Below are 24,054 nucleotides of genomic sequence, written 5' to 3' on the forward strand. Positions count from 1 at the left end.
AGCACAAGTCAAAAGTCTGTGCTGCTGGAACTAAGCAATACTGTTTTGCCTGGAATTTAGGAAAGATCAAACTTCTCGCAATAAGTTGGAGGTTGAATAAACCTCAGGCACTATTACTGTCTTCTTCCCATGTTTTGGTGGGAAAAAACCCGTCTCATTTTGTCAACAGATTGTAGAGATGCTCATGAAGGGTCAACAGTTCCTCCAAGACAACGGAAGGTAACCAAGACAGCACTCGAGCGGTTACAAAACCTTCTTCCCTTGTCCTCCACCTTCTATTCATTGCCTAAATCATCACTAGCCTGATCTCTTCCCAAAGTTATTTTTCAATATTTCAATTTGCAGTCTCAGTTGCCTCTTTGATATTCACGCCCTAAAACTTTGACTTCTCAGTCCAGTCCTAAAACTCCTCCAGGACCTAGTTTCAAGTCACAGCTGTTGCCCTTATTAATGTTTTTGATGATTACAGCAGGGATATATAAAAGAAGTGGGTCCCACAGAGGCATATGCTGATTGACCTAGCTGAGGTGAGAAGAACAGGTACATGGATTGCCTTTGAAATAAAAGAAAGCACAAAGACTTGGGAGATTTGTTGGACTGGCACATAGGTATATTGAGGGAAGATGATTTTTTTAAAGAGATATCAAAAGCCCTGGTATTGCACGCAAGTTATCCTAACACTAACAACAACTTCAATGTGAAAGTGACAGAAACACAAAAAAATTCATGTTTAATCCACAGATTACAGTATGCCAGAGGTATTAAACAGTGTGACTATTTAAGCTTTAAGTAAATGTAAAAAGTATTTGGAAAACAGTTCCTCAAAGCCTTCCCCAACAGCATACTTTTGACATCTGCTGGTCACACAGTATTGCCAGGGCACAAGGGTTGTGAGCAGGAAAAGGACAATGAATTTTTAACATCTTGCCTCTCTAAGCCCTGCAACAGAGAATGTTAACCTTGTTACTTTAAAAGTATTGTCCTCATGGGTAACAAGCTGATATGAGTAATAGAAACCATTATGAATGGAGAAAACCTTCAGAACATGAGCAATAAGGCAGCATTCATTACATAGGAAATGGAACAGACGTACAAGAATACGTAACACCAGTGTGTCCAGAATACTCAAGAAAACCCGTGCCTAGGTGTTTTCCTGTGTAAAAAGCAACTTGTCAGGAATAGTAAAAGCACTCTTCTGCCATAAAACTCAGGAGATGTGAAAGCCCAAACCCCAAGGTGATAAGCACCAGAAACATGCCTTACAAGCCACTGAAAGGATGCTAATAAACGGGGATTCTGTTTAGGTACTGAATTTCTTCAACTTCTTTTCAAAACTCTGAAAATCAATAGCACCAAGGTCAAACATGTTGATACCCCTATATACCCTATTAATGCAAACATAGGATAACATCTTCCTCTCTTTGAATATATTATGGCAACTTCTATCTGACATACTAGTGGTAGGAACCAATACATTTAATCAAAGAACATGCACAGAATTTTAGCCACTATCATCTACAATACAGCTCCATCTAGAAAAGCGTCATTTTTACCAATCAGAATCGCAGCTGTACAACTATTTAAAAACTGGGGAAAGGCTGTATTACAGCTACACTGAAACAAAAACAATTAAAAATTGAATCAGCCATGCACAATTATCTAAACTGGCATTCAGCAAGGATATTGCAGAGAAAAATCTTGATACTGTTTAAAATAACCTGCATTTCAGGCTTCAATTACTATATCAAACTGCCTTTACCTGCAGAAACTGGTAATAATCTAAGGTGGAGAACTGCAAAAATAACACTCACCTATTTACTACCTAAAAAGTACCTGGAGTAAAGAGTTATTTAGCAAAGAGAACACCCCACACTCATCCTAGTTACATCAAGTTTAAGATTTTCACGTGGTTCTGACCTTCCTTCAGGGACAAGTAAGGTAAAAAAGGCTGTAATTATTCCAAACAGAAGAGCTGGGTAGTCAACTACAAAGTGAATGGGACAGAGGAAGGGCACAGAGGGCCCTTCTCTCCCGGTGGGGTAGCTGCAGGAAAACAGCCTCTAAATACACAAATGTCTGCTCAGAGTATATGTGTAAACCAAAAAAATCCCAGTGTGTGAGGTTTCCCCAACTGCAAGCAACATTACAGATTGACCTAAATCCACTTCTGCATTGAGTGCATGATATAGAAACTTCTAACTATTTGAGAACTTAAAAAAAATCTAATTTAGATAGACGGAGGTATAAACATTTACATAAGAGAGCCTGCACTGTCATTTTTTCTCTCTTTGGTCCTCATCGAGCTGCCTCTTTTACATTCATATATTTTATTGGAACTTTATAGTAATTCACATTTTCTATTAATTAGACAGAATTAGAGCAGAAAGATTGTAATAAGAAAAGCTTACTTGATTTCAAGTGGTTCATTAATGAAAACTTTACCCTAAACTACTATTCACTAAGACAATTATAAAATAATAGTTTGAATTTCTTCTACTTTGTGTAGCAGATGTTCAAGATAGTCTATTTAAATTTGTCTTTGTTAGAGGTGTGTTAAACTACTCAAATAATTCAGACAATCTGCAAACAAGATTTCTGACAGGTTGTGAATAACACTCAAGTAGTACCATAACTTCTGAGATTAATTTTTCAATCAAAAAAAAACCCCAAAAAAACCCCACCCACACAACAAAAAAACACTCACAACACAAACACCACAAACATACCACGTGAACTCAATCTCCAGTGTGTATTTCCAAAATTAACATCTGTTTGGTCTTGGTTCAACTGTAAAACCCAAGGTACATTAAATTAAATTACTTAATTCTTTTTCTGGATTTGGGGAGGTAGGAGGGGAAGGTATGTTACCCTAAGACTGTAAATAATTTGTACTTTAAACAACAGTTGCATTCCTGCTTGAAACAATAGATTTATTCCACCATTTATTTCCATTTATTCTTCTATTTAGTCTTCTTGATTCTTCTTCCACATGGTAATTTCTTAAAATCCCACGATAGCTGCATCATGTCCTGAATTGCAAAAATGAAGATAGACCAGCAGTTGAGGGAATCTCATCACAGTAATCAGGCTCATCTTATTCTATAAACTCTATGAGTTTAGAAATACTAACACTACTTCAAGTAATTCAATTCTGGATACTAAGAAGTTATGAAAGGCTGCATTAAAAAAAAAACACAAACCACCATTGTGGGAAAAATGGTATTATAGTATTTCAGTGATACACTGTTTACAGGACAATCTCATTACAGGAAAGCTTCATGACACCTGTTTTTTACCACCATCTCATTCCATCAAACTTCTTAAGATATCATGGTTAAGCCACAGCAATTTTATACTTCAGTTCCCTCTCTATAAAACTGGTACACTAGTACTTCTGTACTTCAGGTGAGCATTGTGAGATAAAATGAGGACATATAAAATTGTAAGGCTATATTAAAGTCACCCCCATAAGCAAGTCAGATACATTATCTATTCAATACAATTTGGGTAAAAATGTATCATGTAAGCCATGTAAATATTGCCATGACAAACAGCGTTATCTAATGTAACACACTTGAACACGGAAGCCCGAAGAGAGGTATGGTAATTGAAGTATGACAACAGAAGCACTGACTTAAACTGACAACATTTTGCTTTGTCTTTAAATAATGATTTAGCCATCTTGTTATGCAATACACATTAGGTATCTTCTCCCTAGATTAAAAAAAAAACCCACCTTACTCTTTCAATTAAAGAAAAAGTTAGTTGACATGTTATATTTAAAATTGGGTCTTTTAGAAAGTTAGCATCTGTGTCAATTTTTCCTTTGTCCCAAATGATCCTTTAATAACATGGTAACAAAGACTCTTAAACCTTTTCATATGTTTAAACTAATTGAAATCTTGTGCACAGGTTATATATAAAGAAATTAGGTTGCAATTAAGCATAGTTATTAATGATTCTTAAATCTAATTGTTGTGACTATTATAGACGACAGACAAGGTCAACTCTACAACTCGGGAAACTTTAGCTTTAAAGAAAAAAATACCACTTGAATTATATGCATAAAACCCATTTTTGTAATTATATAGTTCTAATCACACTAGGCATGTTCATCCATTTAAAAAAACAGCTCTTTCCAAAGTGATAAATTAAAAACATATCCCCCCCCTCCGTAAAACATTAAATTTAATTTAGTAAAGATGGTAAAAACATGTTAAATAAAATCAAAAATACTAACTCTTACAAGAATTAAAAAAAAAAAAAACACTCTATAAAACATTGTGCTTATAAGCAAATCCAAAATGTAGAAGTCATTTCAGCAATTCCTACGGAGCCCTTACACTAGCTGCATAAATGTCAAATACATGGTTTTAACTTCTGCACATCGGCAGCGCCATTTGGATCACTGTATTGCAGATTCTTAGGCAGGATCACTCCCTTTCACCTGAATGCATATAGAAAGAAAAACACTGGTGTCGTCCAAAACTGATAAAGGCAGACAACATACCTCTCTATCTGGCTAGAGGAATAACTGGAGAACAGAAAGAAAGAAAAATTATTATCCTCTCTGAAACAAAAGACACCAAGCCAGCGAATCGCAAGAACACCTTTGCAGCAGCGCAGGGACACAAGGCCTTGAGATGCTTGGTCCTTATCGCTAGATCTGACAGTAAGTCACGGACAATCCTAAGACTGTCCGCACAAAACACATTCCCACTCCTCTCTCGCCTGAGCAGATGCCACTCTAAGACGACTGCTCTGCTGGCTCTCCACTCGTACGAGTTCGGGTGTCTCGCGGGGTACACCTGCACTAGTACTGTTGTTCAGATAAGGAGAGTGCTTTTGCAACACATCTTCCCGTCACCTCAGCTAACGCACTTTCGCTTGCTGCGTGAAGCAGTCCTGGAGTGCACAAACCTGGTTCCTTTCAGATGAAACTGAAAGCCACAAGATGTACTCCAGGAGCACTACGACGGCCAAAGGGGCACAGGAGCAGCCAGGAGCCAGTCCAAAGTAACACTCACTTCAATTTGCAAATGCACTGAGTGTAGATAGGTATTAGGTCCCCACTTCTTTCATTCTCTGAATCTGCTGTCACTGGCCTGCATTACTTGCTCAGGCAGGCCCAGCCACTATGCTTCAGGGTGTCCTTTCAGGTCCCATCTCACAGGATGACTGCACCTGAGGTTCACTGAGCTTCTCAGGCTTTGCTGCTTCTTGGGTTTTATGTCTTCTACTGTCCAAAGTTCTAGTCTCCAGCCTGTCACCTCTGCCGGTTTGACCATTCACATGTAACAGCTTACTCTTCCTCGGTATCATCTACTCTGACAACACTGTAACTTCTTCTCCTAAAAAGTACTCAAAGCCTGACTGTGATCATCCTTAATTAAACAAACTTAATTCTGGCATTTCTTAACTTTGAGTGCTGGATGGTTTTAAAATAGTAATACTTTAATGGGTTCATCATTTAAGCACACACAGAAAAACAGAGCAATGAAGCCAACTGTGTAGCATCACATTGACTCTTCAGTGCTCAACAGCAGGGTTGAAAGCTTACAAAAAATATAGCCCTCAGCCCTCTATTACTGACATGGATACAGCACTAAGGATAATAAAGCAAACATTTTCTCAGTGCATTTCACAGCCATTAAGAATTGTAACACCGTGCCCTAATAGACTCTGTCTTCCCCAGCCTCTCTCTATCAGCATCTCAACTGAGAGAGAGATCCCCAGCTCAACTTTTAGTCCTCCCCTCTCATTCCTACATTCAGTTCACTTAACCCGCCTTTGTAATGGCCTGTATCATTAGCTGGCTCCTCAAAACTGTTCTTCATCCCAGTACTTTCAAGGCATCCTCATACTCCCTGACTCGGCTGTGAATTGCAGAGAGAGATTGTTTTGTTCCTTTCCCTGTATCACAAACCTTCCTGACTGCTGAAGGGAACAATTTTAAAAGGTCCTAGGCTATAACCACATGACCAAGTAATTTGGCATAATAGAAGCAGATCAGTCAACTGAAGCAGCTGGTACCCAGGCCCCTACATTTCCATCATCACAGAATCACTAGGTTGGAAAGGACCTTTAAGATCATCAAGTCCAACCATTAATCCAGCGCCACCATGTCCCCTAAACCATGTCCTGAAGCGCCACATCCACACGTTTTTTGAACACTTCCAGAGATGGCGACTCCACCACCTCCCTGGGCAGCCTGTTCCAATGCCTGACCACCCTCTCAGTGAAGAAATTTTTCCTAATATCCAATCTAAACCTCCCCTGGCGCAACTTGAGGCCATTTCCTCTTGTCCTATCACTAGTTACTTGGGAGAAGAGACCAACACCCTCGTCACCACAACCCCCTTTCAGGTAGTTGTAGAGAGCGATAAGGTCTCCTCTCAGCCTCCTCTTCTCCAGACTAAACAACCCCAGTTCCCTCAGCCACTCCTCATAAGACTTGTGCTCCGGACCCCTCACCAGCTTCGTTGCCCTTCTCTGGACACGCTCCAGCACCTCAGCATCCTTCTTGTAGTGGGGGGCCCAAAACTGAACACAGGATTCAAGGTGCGGCCTCACTAGTGTGTGCCGAGTACAGGGGCACGATCACTTCCCTACTCTTGCTGGCCACACTATTTCTGATACAGGCCAGGACGCTGTTGGCCTTCTTGGCCACCTGGGCACACTGCGGCTCATGTTCATGTAGGCTTTATGAGTTTTATTTCAAGTTAAATTCAGCCTGGAGCCTCAGACTGAACGTAGCACCACACACGTGGTTCTGAGCTGTCCAAAGGACCAATCGCTGGGGCTGGAGTTCGCTCAGTGTCTGCCTGGAGAAGAGATCCCATGCTCAGCTTCCTCCAGGAGGAACCTGGTTTGTACCTACCAAAACCACTCTGTGAACTGAGCCAATGAGTGTCAAGTGGGGATGATCATAGAATTCACTTTAAAACTGTAATAGCATGATAGCTTGCAGAAGCAGGGCAGCTTTACCAAATCCCACGATGCTTCTTGGTACAGAGACAGCATATTTAGCTGCCAAAATGAGAAGTGTCTACTGAGCATATTCCACTTTCAGCATTTAGACTAAGGTTGGATACTTTTTCTTGGCAGCAATAAAAAAAGCATTTAACAATTTCAATTCTCTTGCTCCACAGCAAGGTCAGAGTAGAAGTTGTAATTACATGAAATGTATAACCATTGAATTAAATGCTTACAAATATTTGACATTGGAAAACAACACTGCACTTTTCCTTTTGTTTTCAGAAACAAACAAAACAAATGCTTTAATCCATCAACAACCAGAACAAGTCACACACAGAAAATTAAGGACAATATTAGATCCAATTAAAAAAATCCCCACTTAAACCTACACAGTTACCTATAGCAAGATGGAAAAAAAAAACAACCATACATTCACTCAAAGTTAATTAAAATAAGGACAAATGCATGTCATGAAATGTCTTTACTTAGAAAAGAAAATAATTACTAACAAAACTGACATCAAAATGTCAACTCTTTCAGGCTTTTCTTCAATTAATAGATAGTAAAACAGCATGGGGAGAAAAACCTTTATTTCACATTTCAGAATTTCCAATATTCAGTAAGACACTGAGCTTCATTGTACATTGTCCTCTTCTGGACGCCAGTGTTTAATATACGCATATCCAGTGCTCACAGAGTTGATATCAGGTTGTAATAAGAATGAGCAATATTACATGAAGGAACTGATGTCATGTAAAAGAAAATTATTTAGACCATACTAATAATTTTCTAACACATTTGAAAGAAACTTATATGAAATAATCAAAAAAGGAAATCAGATGCCAAACTGAGTAAACAACATGATGGGAAGGAAAAATAATATAAAATTTTAAATAGTTCCTGTCATGAAAAATTTGGTTTGTTATAAACGTAAGCATATATTCAAAAACAGGAAGCAGGCCTTAAGCTTCACATAGTTTAGCCCATTTTCCATCTACAATACCCATAATGCATCCTGCAATACAATTTATGCAGGAATACTAACAGAATAATAAACTTTTTTTCTCATTCTCTTGGCTTCTTTGACATTTAATGTCAATCTGCAATAACAAAGCTAATGACGATCTTTGTCTTCACACACTGCTATTGAAACAAAGCATTTCTTTGTAAATTAAAGGGTAATTTTGTTCCCACTATTCCATTCTAAATCTTTCTGGGCTAGAATCATAGAAGCTCATGGCATAAATCACCCTATAATCCAGAATACCTTCTCTCTGCAAGAGAGATGATGTTCTTTTGGAAATAATTGTGTGTGCAACCACAACCCAAAGCAAAGCAGCATGAAGCATGGAAGATTTCATCTGAAGTTCATTACATGATACAAGTGCCAGATATTTCCAGAGGTTTCCCATTCAAAGCTTAACATAAAGCAACCTTCCCAAATTTGTAAATCACACGGTGACATCTCAAGAATTTGCAGGAACAGAAAATCATACTTCAGACTGGCTCATAATTAGGAACATACTCTTTAATCATATGGCTTCCAGGTCTGCAAAGTAATTAGCTGTATGCTGAGCTTTATGCAAGTACTATGTTGATTTTACGGGGACTACTTGCATTTGTAATACAAGCTGAGCCACAGTGAATGATTTTGGCATCTAAGAAGTTTCATACAAAGTATTGCATCTGCAACAACTTCCCAGCAACCTTCTACTGTGCACCTCTACTACTACCCCTTCCAGCTGCCACAACAGCCTACTTAGTCTGACACATGGGTGACAGCAGCTACAATAGCAAGGTTAAGGGGGAATTACCAAGTCCAACTTCCTCTTCACTGTCAGTTGCCCCCATAAACAGGGGCAGTGCTGAGGGTTAAGTACTAACGAGACCAAAGCCTTAATGGCCGTTAATTCCATATAGTCAGATTAGCTCCCTGCAGACCTGAAGATAAATCAAGAATGCTCATATGTGTAACCAGGTAATGCCACTGCACACAGCACATAATACGACAGAAGAACTTTCCATTAAAGGGTAGAACTTACCCCTCTTCTGAACCCAGCCTTCCTTCACAATGGTAACATCGCTCATGATGGCTCCACTCTGAACCCCCAACTCAAAAGAGTATTTCTTTGAGTTATCAGCTTGTCTGTTTGGCTTCTCTTCTGCAGCTCTTCCCAATTTCTACTGATGAGTCAGCCTGGAAGGAAATATTAGAGAAAGAATTTAAGTCTTTTCTGTTTTTCTCACTTGACAGCCAACAAGAAAGTCTTTGTTGATGTCTTCCACTGACTGAGTTCATATTAAAAATCTTTTTTTTTAATTAACCATGTAACAGAACCAAGTTTCTAGTCTTACAGCACATTTGCCATGAACACTGTAATACTTAAAAGAAGTGCAATGTGTTAAATTTTAAGTCATGTTGCACCTTTATAAAACGCACACAATAGAATTCTCTCATACTAATGCACAGGATGCTGCTAAATGAAAGGGTGACGGTACTGCTTTACAGGTCCAAGTGTGAACCCCACGAGCTTTAACCATTCCCACATTTCTCAGAATCCATGCAATGGACAAGTGGTTCCTCTATTATGGCTACATTGATCATATCAAGAGTGCAAGAAAATGGAAGGAAAGGTTCTGTAAAGGAGCTTAAAATCAAAGCCGTAAGTATTATGGATACGGTTATCCTCATAACTGTTAAAATCTGTAGTAAACAGTTCACCAGCTATGCAATTAGGTTTTTTAATACTTGAATTTAGAAAAAAAAAAGTAAAGGCTACAGAAATACAATATCCTTCCTACTTCCGCTATAACTTCATTATAGCGAATACAAATCCTTAACTTATAAAAGTTGTTTAAGAACGGCATCATCTGCAAGTACACGAACAGAAAAACAACTTTTTAGGAGTACAAATTAACCAAAAAAGCTGACGTTTAGTTTATGAAGATCAGGTGTACGTATTCTCTCAAGGCTTTAAGCCAGGCAGTGGCAAGAGTGCTCTTGTCCCTACAGAGCCCAGCTTGCAGGGGACAGAAGGGAAGTCAGCCCTGGAACACGACGTGCCACTCTCAGAAGCCACAACCCTCTCTGCTGACCACCTCACTCCCAGAGCACCTAACAGCTGTGAAGAAGAGACAAATAGCACTACAATCAAGTAGGAAGAGAAAACAGAGGGAAGGGGAGATTTCCTTTTGCCAGCAGACTGCCTTTCCCCTCCATCCTTCAAAATAAAAAGAAGCATTCAAATCACACTCGTCTAGAAAAGGGTGGGAAGCGGAGAAAAGGGATTTCTCTGATGGTGGAGGAACACCCTTCTACAGCTGTACACACAGGAGCACGCGTGTACACAGCGCTTGCATGGAACAGGAACCCGCACACCAGTTTAGTACTAACAAATGCAGCACATACATATCCATTTAGCAGACTGACCAACAAATGTAAACATGCGATAGAAACAAATATGAGTATGCTAGAAGCAATGTGTGCAACCAATGACTGGAGAAAGGACTGGGAAATAAGCTGGTTTAATCTAACCAAGTTACAGGCTAAAAACTGCACCATTTTACATCTACAGGTTATTTCTTCTTTTATCATTTGAAAAATGTGTATTTGCACCACAGAGCAGCTAGATGGAAGGCTACTTCTGTATGGATGCTGTGCAAAATAGAACTTGGTATGAGCATTTTTTTCAAGTGGCATGCAACAAAAAAATGCAGTTCAACCTGATTTTACAGAAACACTGAAGTGTGTCAATTTTACCGTTTTCCTTTCACTGAACTATTCTTTCAAAAACGTACAGAATTTCAGCTGCATGAAAGTAAAAAGCACAATGCTAAATTCATTAATACTGCAAAGTTTAAGTAATATTGAATACAGTGCCTCTGAGAGATCACCACAGCACTGGCAGATACGACAGTAAGACCTATGCAGCTATGCACAGCCTTTTGCATTGGTATAATATGCCACTGAGCCTAACAGGACACCAGACACCTGTGTTTATGCAACTGCACCCTGCCTTAAGACTTAAATATGGCTTAAGTTTTCCCAAGAGTTAAAAGAAAATGTTATGTACACTGTTAATTGACCCCACTAGCTTTAGCTGTTTAGACTTTGTATCATGCAAGTCATTATGGCAGAAATAACCAGAACATGCATTTCCACATCCTTCAGCCTTACTAGTGTGAGAGTTATCTTCTGGGCCATACGTTATCAGAACTTTTGTTTGCGCGCTCCCAACTAGAGATAAGCAAGTCTCTCAGCTGTGCGTGGAAAGGGATCCTGACAGACGCAGACACACGCCGGGCAGCAGGCTGCTGCAGTTTTGCCGTTCCGGATCACCGCAGCACAGCATCAGCTCTTATTACAAACACACAAATCTTTACAAAGCCAGAGGTGCACGTCAAACAACCGTGACGTAAAAGCAGCTGTTCTGTGAAGGGAGCGTAAGCACATGAGTGTCCAAATAACCGACTAAAGTTCGGTCTTCCTACAAGACTTTCACTGCATTCTTTAAGAAGTGATCCCAGGTGACTTTTTTTTTTCCCCCCAACTGTAAAGACAAAATGAGTAATGTAAGACACAGTACTTAGCTTGGGTTGGCATATGCTGCAGTATGTTTTACCCTTTTGGCAAATTTAATGTACTTCCCAATTTTAGTGTGCGCTTATGAAAAGTGCAATAATTTATTTTTATTAGTAGAGACTAAGCTATAAGAAATGAACTTCTGTACTAAGTAGCAATAATCTTGTCTGCCCACATACTGATCATTAAGTCCATGATTTCAGTAGATACCCAGTTTTAATGAATGAATTTATGCTTAAAGCTCCCTATTTATCCACTGATTGCGATTCAGTTAGTATTACTCAATCAAAATCAACCGATTTTCATGTCAGCCAGTGTCCCAACAACCTCAAGTGTGTATGTCTGTAGGACTGCATCCCAGCCATCACATGTACTACTATACTGAATTTTGAACAAAACCCCCAAAATACAAAAATCAGATAAATATGGTGACAAAAACTAACTGAATTATCCCCAGTTCAGCTTCACAGTATTACCAGGAACAACTTAAGAATTATCAACAGTTGTATGGTTATAGTGATCAGTCCCTTAACGGGTAATTAAAACTCAAGCTGAATTACACAGGAAGCTGAAGGAGGTAAATCAAAGCATTAAAAGACTAATGAAAATAAAGGTTATATATTCACACTACACTTTCAATAAGCCATATATAAGCATCTGTAGCATTATCCCTTATTAAATTCCTTTGAGACTTTCCAAAAGCCGTATTCCTTTACGCTGAAAGCCACTTAGCAAAGCTCTAAAAGAGCAGACTTTTGAGAATTACTTCTTACCATGACAAAAACTGACCTTAATGAAAAACAGTCATACAGAAACCTTCTTCCCTGAAGCTGTAATAAAGGATTTCTATAGATGTAAAGGAGTTGCCTGAAACACATGGAATCAGAACTCTCAGATGAAAACAGCATTTCATCTATAGTTCAACTATTTCAAGAAAAGCTACAGAAATGTTTATTCTGCACAGCTGGCGTAGAACTTAAATACTTGTTAGCAACCAACTCTGCTCTCCCAATACGCTTCAAGTTTCAGTGGCTGGTATATAGCAATTTTTAGAGTTTCCCTTATTGCTACAGGATGAACCCCCAGAAATACGGAAAAAGTGTGTAAAAACTGAAGTTGAAGATATTTTGCATTCCAGCTGCTTGGGAACAACTGGACTTGTTTTTATATTCATTCCAGCAACTGGAGAACAGGTTGGATTGCTTCCCCTGCCATGTTATCAAACAGAACTTGGAAGATACTTTTCCAACAGCATATTGTGTGTATTCTGCAGACAGTATCAGATAGTCCTGTATAAGCATAATACATACAAGAACCTCCTGTCTGCATGCTTTACAGTGCAGGCATAAAAACTTACTCCATCACAGTCATGTGACAAACACCTGTATTTTTCTGGATCTGGTAAAAAATCGTGAAACTTTTCCTTTCTTCTTTGGAAAGCTATTAAGACACTTTTATAGTGTTAGATGAAACAATTCAGCACCCTTCTAAAGAGCTAGTATTACACTTCGAAGTTCCTAGCTGTAGAGGCTGCAAAGGCATCCTTCTGAACAAAGGGTAAGCAGAAACTATTACATGCAACAGAGTTCCAGATCCCTCTGCTGAGGCTCACAGTTTTCCCAAGCCATGGTGAAAACTAGCCAATACCTTTTCAGTTTTCATCTTGAACTTTAAGAATAACAGCAACATAGAGAAGAACCAGCTCATTTCATGATGCTACCATATGGTAACTGTAAGACCAACCATTAAAATGAGCAATGGACCATTCAGTAGGAAGACACCTTTTCCTCAACTTGCGTTTTAAATTAAACGAGGCTCTCATGCCCATCACAGCAGCCAGGTACCTCCAAAGACCCAGTGGATGGAGAGAAGGAAAGAAATGCCTTCCAAGCAGGACTAAAAACAGTGGTTCAGGTCTACACTTAACAACCACTATGTGTAAGTGAATAATCATCGAGATTCATAAGAACAGACAACACTCCCTTGGAATCTGGGCATCCTCCCATTTCCCTCGTGACAAGAGACAGCTGAGTAAAGAAGACAGTGCCCATAAATTCAGTGTAAATTGTATGATTCAGGTCTCTGTTGTAAGAACTTTCATAAACACAGGCTCCTACTTTCAACAATTTTGGAGCTGAGAGAAAACAGATACTCTCACACTTACCAACTCAAGTTACCAGAGAGAACACCAAGAGGATCAGTTTCAGCACTTCCAGAGATGATCCGTATAACTTGTTGTAGCATTATCAACTTATATATTAAGAGAATAAGGTCGGATGAATCACTAAGGGCACTACCATTTTCCCTTTTTACAAGTAATCATTTGTTTAATAAAATATTTGGGGAAAAAAACAGCAAGTGAATCTGTCTGATTCACTTTGCCTGACTCACTGAGATTCTCTGGTCCTCAATATAAGCAGAGCCAAATCTTATCATCTCTTTCTTTCTTTCTCAAAAAGGTAACTGAAAAATTTTGTGCATGCACACACAAAATACACACTACCAAAAAAAGCAGCTCTCAGTCATCCTCTAGTGTCTTCCATCACACACACATTTTTTTCCGTGCCTTGGGGGCTTTTTTGGTAGCAGATCAAGATCTAAAGAGGTGTTCTCAAATCTGAGTTTGAGCCCTCCAAGACAACCGAACAGGCTCTGTCTCCAGCACTGGCTGCAATCACAGAGCAAGGAATTCAAAAGATAATGCTCTAAATTAAAAAGAGAGTTCTCTTTAGGATTGGAAGCTGAGATCCAAGTTTTATTTATATGAAAAACGCATGTATATCCTCTTCCCCTACAAAAGTTATCTGTAAGTCTGGTCAAACAATTAGAGGACATATTGCACATCAAAAATTACACAAAAGACTACGTTGCAGAACAGAGATTGCTACAAAACCTACTAAATCAAATTAGCCTACATTGCTAATGGAAGAAGCACATTCAGTTGAGTGCTTTATCTAAGAAGTATAGAGTATTTATACAGGCTTTTACAGACTACCTATTCTGGAATTTTGGTTATACTTCAAACACAGCAGATGGATTATGTCCCTTTTTACGGTCTCAGGAGGACTGACTGATTTAACTACTATCACTGCTTAGCCTGAGAAAAAGGAACCTGCAGGCAGATAGTATTTGTTCAACTTATTAAGAGTCAATGTAAAACGAAAAAAAAACCACAACAAAACCAAACCAACCAAAACAAAACAAAACATGAACTGGTTTGACAAGACAAAGAAATTAAAAAAAACCAGGATTATTAAAAGACAATAGATCCTAATTTTTAGAAAATGGTAATCTTTATGTATGCATAATTAAGACACTTAAAGATACCTCTAAATACTTTCTAAGTGGAAATGTTCATACTTTACAAATTTTAAAACAAATATAAAAAATTCCAAAATATCTCCATGATAGGCACTGCAAACATTTTTTAAACTATATTTTGCACTAAAAGCCTCAATGTCTTTAAGAATATTGGTATCAAAAATTTACTCCTAACAACTTCATTTCATAACCCTTGACTTGGAATTATGACGGGGATAACAGGAGAATAGCACTGCCTACACCTTGTGGTCAGGAAAACCAACATACTTTGGAAAAGCTAAATACCTCTTTTTAAAGCATGCTTATGCCTTGTGCTTAAATGTTTTCAGTGTTGTATTTTCACTTTCAGTATGTCAGAAAGCTGCACGTAACTAATATATGCTCAGATAAGCCTAGTTAGAAGACTACAGGCACAGCGAAATATTAATATACAAGTTAGACGTTTTATTTAGATTCTGCAACTGAATAAGTTTATCTTATTAAATTACTATAAATCTTATTATTTTAACTATATCTTAGTTCATCTTATTATCTTATTTATCTTATATTTTTAAAACAAGAAACTATAATTCTATATTTCTTTTCCTACTACAATGACAAAGCAAGTTATTTTAAGGGACAAAGATATAATTAAAGTAAGGTGAACAAAGCCACCCCTGCCTTTGTTTACCAAGGTATAAAGGAAGTTTCTAAAAGTAACTAAATTGTTTCTTTAGAATCCCACGTGAAACATTAACAACCCATTGTTTTGTACTGTTTATTGACAAAAATGCTTTAAATCCTTTTCATTCCCCCCAGTCACATAAAACAATAACCAAAAATCAGACAGAAGCAGAGTGATAAAACATATGAGAGTATCAGTCTGAAACTTAACCAAAGGAGGGCTAAAGTTACACATTAAAAAAGAGTTGCTGAGACAATGAACTCGGGAGAGTTTTGAAACTTAAAGGAAGTCAAACCAAGGACTAGCTGAGCTCAGTATCACAACTATGACAATGTTATTCCCCCCAACACTTCAAAAATCCACATAATAAATTTAACTTGCTGAGGATTAATGTAGGAATACTAATTCTTGCCTTTTTAAGAAAAAGTTCCTTTGCCCTTTTAAAAAAATAGTTTAGTAATGACTCAAACAACCAAGTAAAATTAAGCCCAAGTTCCACATTTTGAAATCAGACTAAAATTGGCATTCTATGTCTAGAATACTCCGAAAAAGGTAACCTAATTTTCAAAAGTTCAAAGAACCTGGTCCTAATTCATTCTGAGATGAGATATTTTAAAAGATATCTTCAAGAGATATAAAATAAGGTTTCATTAAGCTAATATATTTCATTATTTGTATGATAGTAACTTTTCAGCAGCACAACATTGTCTTGTGTGTAAAACACCGAGCACGCTGTTCAAGATAACAGAAACCAGAAATATGTGAAGTGCCATGAGTAACAAGGAAAGTACTGAGATAAAAATGTGTTCTCAAACTGTTAATATAAAAGATGGAAAAAGTTCAATGACACATCCACCAAGTAGCTTTCTTTTAAACTCTTGTAGTAGGATTTATTTATTATCTGGATATTGAACAAATTAAATGCTGAATTGCCTTGCAACAATAGGGATGAGCTTGGTGACTCCTTCCTACAAAGCAATCAAACATTGCTGCATCTGTCAAATTCTGACACTGCAATATGACCAGAACATAATCAACTTCTAAGGTAAAACCTTTGGATCTTCTTGTTCACCTTCAAAAAGCATTATTCCCATCACCTTGAGATATGAATTTCGTAAGGACAGAAGGAACTCTCTACAACCTTAAATGAAGATTGTGTATTTTTCAAAGGTTAATTACACACATTTCAGGCTAACGCAGAGCTCACTACATCAAGATCTTTGGCAAATGTTATGCAAAAAGTCAGATTACAGGAAACTCACACATACAACCTTAACTCTCTGCCTCAAAGTATATCAATACATTTAGAAAAATATATAATTTTAGGAAAGTCTTGCAAGGCAAGCTGCACCGAACACGTATCTTGAGAAGCACACCAAATGCTTAAGCAAAAAAAATTATGTGTGTTGGTGGCAACTGTTTTGCATGATTGCTGGGACTCAACTGAGCAACACTATTAATTCTGTGGTGCTAAATCAGCTGTACTAGAAGTTTTTGACTGTTGGGCACAGCCATTCCACACCTACGAAAAGGCAGTGGTAAGACCTTCAACTGATGTCAGCGAAGCTGAAGCAGGCCCTTCATCTCTGCTCCTGCTATAGGAGGTACTCACATAACTTTACCATGTGGACAACACAGAGAAGAAGTCTGACAAACCATGCTGTCAAGTCATTCAGACATGCATATGAAATACTGAGGTCCCAGTTGCATTCTTAAGGGAAATTAGAAATTACTACTGTTCTTTAGCCAGGATATTACAGAGAAAAAAAACAATCACAGGCAACAACTTGTTCTTAACGCTATATTTGATCCGTATGACTCACACCTCGACACTCACGTAGAAATACATGGAAAAGGAGGAGTGGTCAAGATGGCCTCAACATATACTGAGTTATTTAAACATAAGAAGTGTTGACACAAATAATATCAAAAATCAGAGAAATATTTAAAGTGACCAAAAGTAAGTATCTTCATATACACAAGACAAAAATGCTTACTCTCCTTGACAGTAACATTTAATGATATTCGGGGGGGGCAGATTTTTGGGGAAGTATTAACTTTGCCACAGCTTCCTACTACACCTGAACACCACCTTTAAATAATAAAGACAAAAAGAATCTGTTTGAAATCCATGGCATGCATCAAAACTACCTGAATGTCCATACTTAATGTTGATCTAGAGCCACAAAACCAGGACAAAAGGCCAAATAATCAACTACTACACCCTTGCATTTTCTGCAGTCTTTTTAGAAGCATATATTAGTGGTTTGTCCACAGAAGCTTCATTTACAAATTCTTCTCTTCATATAGGTAGCCTGGAATGTTGCTTATACAATTAGTCAAGATGAAAATATAAACCAAAATTTTAAAGATTATTTTTTATACTATGTAAAACACTAAAAAGTTAACTTTCACATTCAAAGTTTTATTATTTGCTAGTAGGGGGGGGTTTGTTTCTCTGGCTTTAACAGATTCTTTTTAAAACACTTTGAATCAGCTTTTCCATTTACTATGTAACTTCTCTTTAGAAAATAATCTTTTCTACACTATGCCAACTTGTTGCAAAGAGTAACTAATGCAACACATTTACCAAGGAGACCCTGCAATACTGGGAAAGTCTCTTCTGTAGAACCAAGAGGAAACCTAGTAGTGGACAAGAGAGATTCTCACTGAAAACACACCGTTCCTCACAAGCAAAGCGAAACTCCCTGAAGTACATGCTGTGCTAGAAAGTATCCCCTTTCCCCCTCTACGATATTCTTATGAGGCATATCCTGGCAGAATGAGAATCCGAGATGACACAAATTAATATTCTAGAAAAATTTTAAAGGGCACTTAAGTTGGCAATCTTTTCTTATAGAAGACAGCATGTAAAACAGTGAGCGGGTTGTAATTTTCATACAAACACTGAAAACAAAAGCAACATTTTAATGTTAAACAAAACTCATGGATGCACACATTTAACTATTCACCTCTTTTTGAATTGTTACTGTTGTTTGCAAAGGGAGTACTGCACGTTTTGAACAGAATGTTTATTTTGTTACTTAGGAAAATGAGAACAGAGGGCTTTGGGTATATAGACAACTAACGTACCTACAAAACATACAGCTACAGTATGGTGCACTACTTTTAAAGCAAATCAATTCATTTATGCACTATCATATCAAAATGGAAGTACGGTACAACAAAGTTTTCATTCAGTGTATTTCAATGTCCTTCCGCCCTCCAGCATCGATTAATATTAGTAGTATGCCCAAGCCATAAAAGATACCAAAGAATCTTGGGTCTCTGTTGCAAAACTGAAGGAAAGCTATGCTACTACATCACCAAGTCCACCTCCTTAACAGCACAAAACGAAACTATAACCAAACACGGTTGCAAGAAACTGTATCTTCTTTATACTAAGAACGTCATGGAGATTTCAAACACATTTCAACACGAAGCACTGCGGTAATGGTGTCACACCTGCCAAAACAATCGAGTATTTCAAAGTTATTTAGCAAATAATGTTTCTTGGGTATAGAAATGATTATTTGACAGGTCTCTTTAAATGTGTGCTCATAAAGTGAAAGAGCTCTCAATCAGTCGGTGCTAGACAAATTCCAAGTAGTCTGAAGGATCTTTTAGTTATTCTACAAACTTCAGACACATGCTGTTTCAAACTGTAGTCAGAAGTCAAGACATGGTTTCTGGTAGCATCCTGCAAACAGAAGCTCAGATTACAAACAATAGCAGAGCTCTAGTAAGTGGTTTTGGGTTAAGCTTAAAAAAACCCACCAAATTATTTTTTCTTTCACGAAGCATTTGTTCCGGTGTCAAAAAGTCAACATTTTCTAGTGCAAATTAACGCCATCCAACCCTTAAAACTGTACCTATTTCAACAAGGGCAAAATAAAAACTGGTCCCTGTCAGAATTCTCAATAACCTCCCACGGAATGGCAGCATTTTGCTTAACACGACATTATCTTCCCCCAAAACACACAGAAAAAGAAGGAGTAAGACACTGAAATACTGCCTTCTATGAACTTATTTATGAAACTAAAGAGACTACTGAATTCATTCAAACCTAGTTAAAGTAAGCAGGAATACACCATAGAACAAACTGTCCAAAACAAGACAGACTTGTTAATACTACCTGCGTATACACACGCACTTACATTAGAGGAAAAAATGAGTTATTCAAACATTATGCGTAGCCTTTGAGGAAACTGAGACATTTTCTCATCTCCGCAGTTTTTCTTTGGCCCTTATTTGAACTCTACTTACTGGTTGCACCCAACAAAAATACATCCACATGGCCTATAATTAGCTATCCAATCCAATTAAAGATATTGGGGTCAACTTAAAGGCTCCTGTCAAAAAACCACACAGTTCTACAAACAGAATCTTCTTAAGTAGTACGCTTACTCTAAAAGTCAAAATAAGCTTCCTTCCTTATCTCATGTACACTCTTTCCATATCCCAGTGCAGAAGAGTCAGAACTGGCCTATACAGAAGCTGGCAGAAACAAGAGATTGTGCTTAAAATGTTACTTGTGAGAAGATTAGGTCTACTTTTTTGCATGCTTCTCGCCTTGAGAAACGAAGACCCCATAAGCAAAACGTGGGGAAACATGCTTGCCTATTGGCAAAGTTTCAGCAAAACCTAAACAAACGTTAGCAGAAGAGACTGCTGTAGGTTTCTTCAGTACTGAAAAAAGCTGGCAAGGCAGGTATCGGGTATATCGTAATTTTTGTAATAAAACTCTTAAACAGAGGCTAAGCGAATGAAGTCTGAGACACGTTTCCATAAAAGCAATGAGATGAGGTAGCTGTATCCAAGTAGCCAGCCAACTAATAATTAAAGAAAAAGATTTAGAAAAAGCTCGAGAGAGATGAAATTGTTTATTCGTTTTCAGCTGCAAGAAGAAAATTTGTTCTTTCATTTTACCATACGCCCTTTCAATAACGTATTGTGGGAGAAGGAGAAGCGAACAGCACTGGCTACTCCATGCCTCTTGGACTCCCATCCAAAAGTTAACCGAGAAGCGCAGCTCACAGAAAGCAACGGCACCGCCTGCAAGCCTGTTCCTGCTCGTTACATCACGACCATTTGCGTTTAAACCGCAATACATGACGGTGCGATACAACAACATTCAGTTCGGAGGCGCCGTACTGACCCGTCACACTGACCCGCCTCACATACTCGCAGCGTTTCTGGATGGGTACGTACCCCGGCACCCCATGTCCGTCTGGGGTGCGACCAGACACGTGTGCTGCCGCCGGCGCGCTCGGCGCTCCCCGCCCCGCAGCGACGCCCGCGCCCCCGGCCGAGGCAGGCCCCCGGGCAGACCCCGCCGCAGGCCCGACCCCGCCGCAGGCCCGGCCCCGCCTCCGCGCGCTAAAGCGGCCGGTCACCCCCAACAGCCGGCTGCGCGTCAACTTCGGCACGTGGGCCGCGGCCTCCATGATGGCCGGGGCGGGCGGGGGCGAGGGGGCGGTTTGTTTACTTGCAGCCAGAGCCGCCGGCAGCGGCTGCAGCATCAGTGGCGCGAGGCGCGGCCATCAGCGGCCCGCCGGCCGCGCCGCCAGTCCCGGCACGCGCGGGCACGCACGGACGCGCAGACACGCGCACGCAACAGAAGTTCCCAGCGGACAAAACCCCTTCGCTACTCCCGGCACCGGCACCCCGCCCCGCCGCCCCCAGCGCACGCACGGCCGCGGGAGGCGGCGGGGGTTGGGGGGGGCGGGGCTGGCGCGCGCGCCCGGCGGGGAGGGGCCGCCGCCGCGTGGGAACCGCCGGCCCCGCGCCCGCGCAGGCAGCGCCCCCGGGCGCGCGCCCTGCCCTGCCCCTGCCCCCCCCCCCCCCGCCCCGTTACATAACCTCTCCCCGCCGAAACGCCCCCTCCCGCCGCCCCGCCCTTCCCCACCTCGGCCCCGCGCCGCCGGCGGCGCGACCCCCCCACACACCTCGCCGCCGGCGGCGCTAGGCCACGGGCGCCCCCGCCTCGCGCGCCCCGCCGCCCCCGGCCGCGCGGCGCCACCGCCCAAGCGCCCCGCCGCCGCCCGGCCCCGCCCGCCCCGTACCTGCAGAGGCGGCGGCGCCGCGGGCGCTGCTGCGGAGCCGGAGGGCGGCGACGGCGGCGGCTCCGGGGGGAGAAGGGGAGGGAGGGCGCCGCTGCCTCCTCCCCTGTCCCCCCGCCGGGCTCGGCGGTCCCTGGTGGCCGGTGTCTCCGCGGGGGCGGGAGGAGGCGGCTCCGGCCCCAGGGCGCTGGCGGCGGCGGCTACATGGAGCTGCGCGCCCCGCTACGCAGGGAGGCGCCCGGGCGGGCAGCGCGGCCGCAGCATCGATGCGCGGGGTCAGGAGGGCGGCGGCGGCGGCTCCCCCCGGCGCACTCACCCCGGAGCCGCCCGGGCCCCGCTCTCGGCTCCTCCCGCCGCCTCCGCCGGGCTCGTTATTGACTTTCAGGAAAACTCCCGACGTCACTGGCTCCCCCCGAGTGTCTCCCCCTCCGCGGCGGCGGCGGCGGCGGCGGCATCCCCAGCTCTCGCGAGAAGCGCGGCGGGGACGGGGGGGCCGCCAGACAGCGCGGGGGGAGCCAGACAGAGGGGGGCGGCTGAGGTGAGGGTGGGGGAGGCGGGGGGCGGCGGCGGGAGAGGGGGGGCGGGGAGGCGAGGCAAGCAGCCCGCCCGGCGGGCAGGGGCGGGAGCCGAGCGGGGCGGCGTGTCCCGTCCCACCGCCGGGCCGCGGGTAGGAGCGGGAGGATGGATGCAGGCAGCGGCGTCTGCCGGCACCGGGCGCCGCGCCGGGCTCTTTGCTTTCGGCGGAGGACGGTGCCGCCGCCGCCAGACCGGGAGACCGGCCGCCTGCGGTCGGGAGCTGCCGCCGCCGGGGGGGTGCGGCCCCTGGCTGGGCCCGGGGGCCGCGGAGACGGAGCTGCCTCTGTCCTCCTCGGGAAGAGAAACCCGCCTGCCGCGGCCCCTCTCCCCGCCGCGGCTGGAGCGGGCGGCAGCACGTCGCCCCGCCGGACCCCTCCGTACGTCCCGGGTCGCGTTTCCTTTGTTCTCGCACTGGTGCATTTACACGCTCCCTCGCCGTGCCCCGGTGCCCGGAGCGGCCCGTTCAGCTCCGCCAGCTCCTCCGAGAACAAAACTGCCCGTTGCGCAGCAGGAAGCTGTCGTTCGTCCCTCCTGGAAGCGCTCGGTGGACGCACCAGCCGCAGGCTTCGAGTTATCCCAACGGGTGCCTAAAGCAACTTAGAGGAACCTCACGCCGCCGCTCATCGGCTCGTGACTCTCGTGACATGCCCTGTTGCCACGCGCGGTACAGAAATGTCACGGGTGTCGGCGGGGCAGGCGCGCCGCAGGGTGCCGAGCACGGCGTCCAGCTTGCGTGGGGCTGCCGCGGCTGGGACCCCCCGGCCCGCGCGCTGCTGCAGCTGAAGCCGAGCACGGTCCTCGCAACTCTGCTAATTAGAGCGCGAGGTTCATATAGGTAGGGTGCCCTCGACGCTCCATTTCACGGCTAAGCGGCCGCGTGTGCGTGCGTGCGTGCGTGTGTGTGTACACACGTGAGGTCAGTGCACGTAAGCATGCTTTCTGTCGTTCCTGGTTTAAATAACAGGCACAGACTAATTTTCTGCGTAAATGCATCTATTGCGCTTGCAGTTGACACTGACTTGTGTCAGAACCTGTTACTGCAAAGGGGAAACGGGTATTTCTGATTGCTTGAAATACGGCTATTTGCACCGTTTCGTCAGTGAAGAATTTATTCTCAAAACGGACGTGAAGACATTCGTCAAAATCACATTTAAAAGAAAAAACAAAAACACACCTAAAAGCGTTTCTTTAGGAGGTACCTACATCGGTCTTCTAAGTTTTCCTTCCTTTCACACCCTACCTTCCTCTACAACCATTTGAAACATCAGTCCTCCTTTTCCCCGTGCCACTACAGGGCTTCAGAGAGTCTTTTTCGAGGATCTAAATGATCATATGAGTTGGCACAGGACTGGAAAGTTGCCTCCGGGGGCAGTGAATCCTTTCCCTGCTGTGGCAGGCAACCACACCAATAATCCCATTCATAAATCCGCTGAGTTTCCTCTCGGAACGATGAAGTCTGCTTGCCGCACTGTTCCTACTAGCAGGCTGCAGCCTGAGCTCGCTGTCCCCTTAATTCTGAAGAAAAGGAAAATTTATTACGTACTCGAGATTAACGCATCTTTTTGAAAAAGAAGTTTAGAAGTACCTTGCCGAGCATTACTTCCTTTGCCAGAATTTACCGTTCGGTCTTCCTCTTGCTCAGAAACACTTTACTGACGCGAGTATCGTATCACCTATCGATACTTGCACGGAGCCATACTATCAATTATTAAAACACATTTATTCACTAACGTCTCCTTTGATCGCTGATCCTGAAGAACTAAAGGTGTAGTTCTTGGAACGTGCCGTCTGTCTGCGGCACTTCCCAGGAAGGACCCAGAACCCGAGGCAGCATGAAATCTGCATGGGCAGTAGCTGATAGACGGGCGATC

At 42.2% G+C, this 24,054-nt stretch overlaps 1 protein-coding gene across 1 annotated transcript in view; it reads right to left on the reverse strand.

Annotated features, from left to right (window-relative positions):
- AKT3 (AKT serine/threonine kinase 3) overlaps positions 1–9,066 on the reverse strand; it is a gene marked incomplete at both ends in the record, with an annotated part of 140,939 nt that extends 131,873 nt beyond the window's left edge. Inside the window, one exon of the mRNA XM_081997128.1 lies at positions 9,021–9,066. Coding sequence (XP_081853254.1) covers positions 9,021–9,066 — 46 coding nt within the window. The remainder of the gene's footprint in view (positions 1–9,020) is intronic.
- Between the last annotated feature and the right edge of the window lie 14,988 nt (positions 9,067–24,054).

This window comes from Phaethon aethereus (assembly GCF_964289735.1).
Source record: "Phaethon aethereus genome assembly, chromosome: 3".
Taxonomy (NCBI): Eukaryota; Metazoa; Chordata; class Aves; order Phaethontiformes; family Phaethontidae; genus Phaethon; species Phaethon aethereus.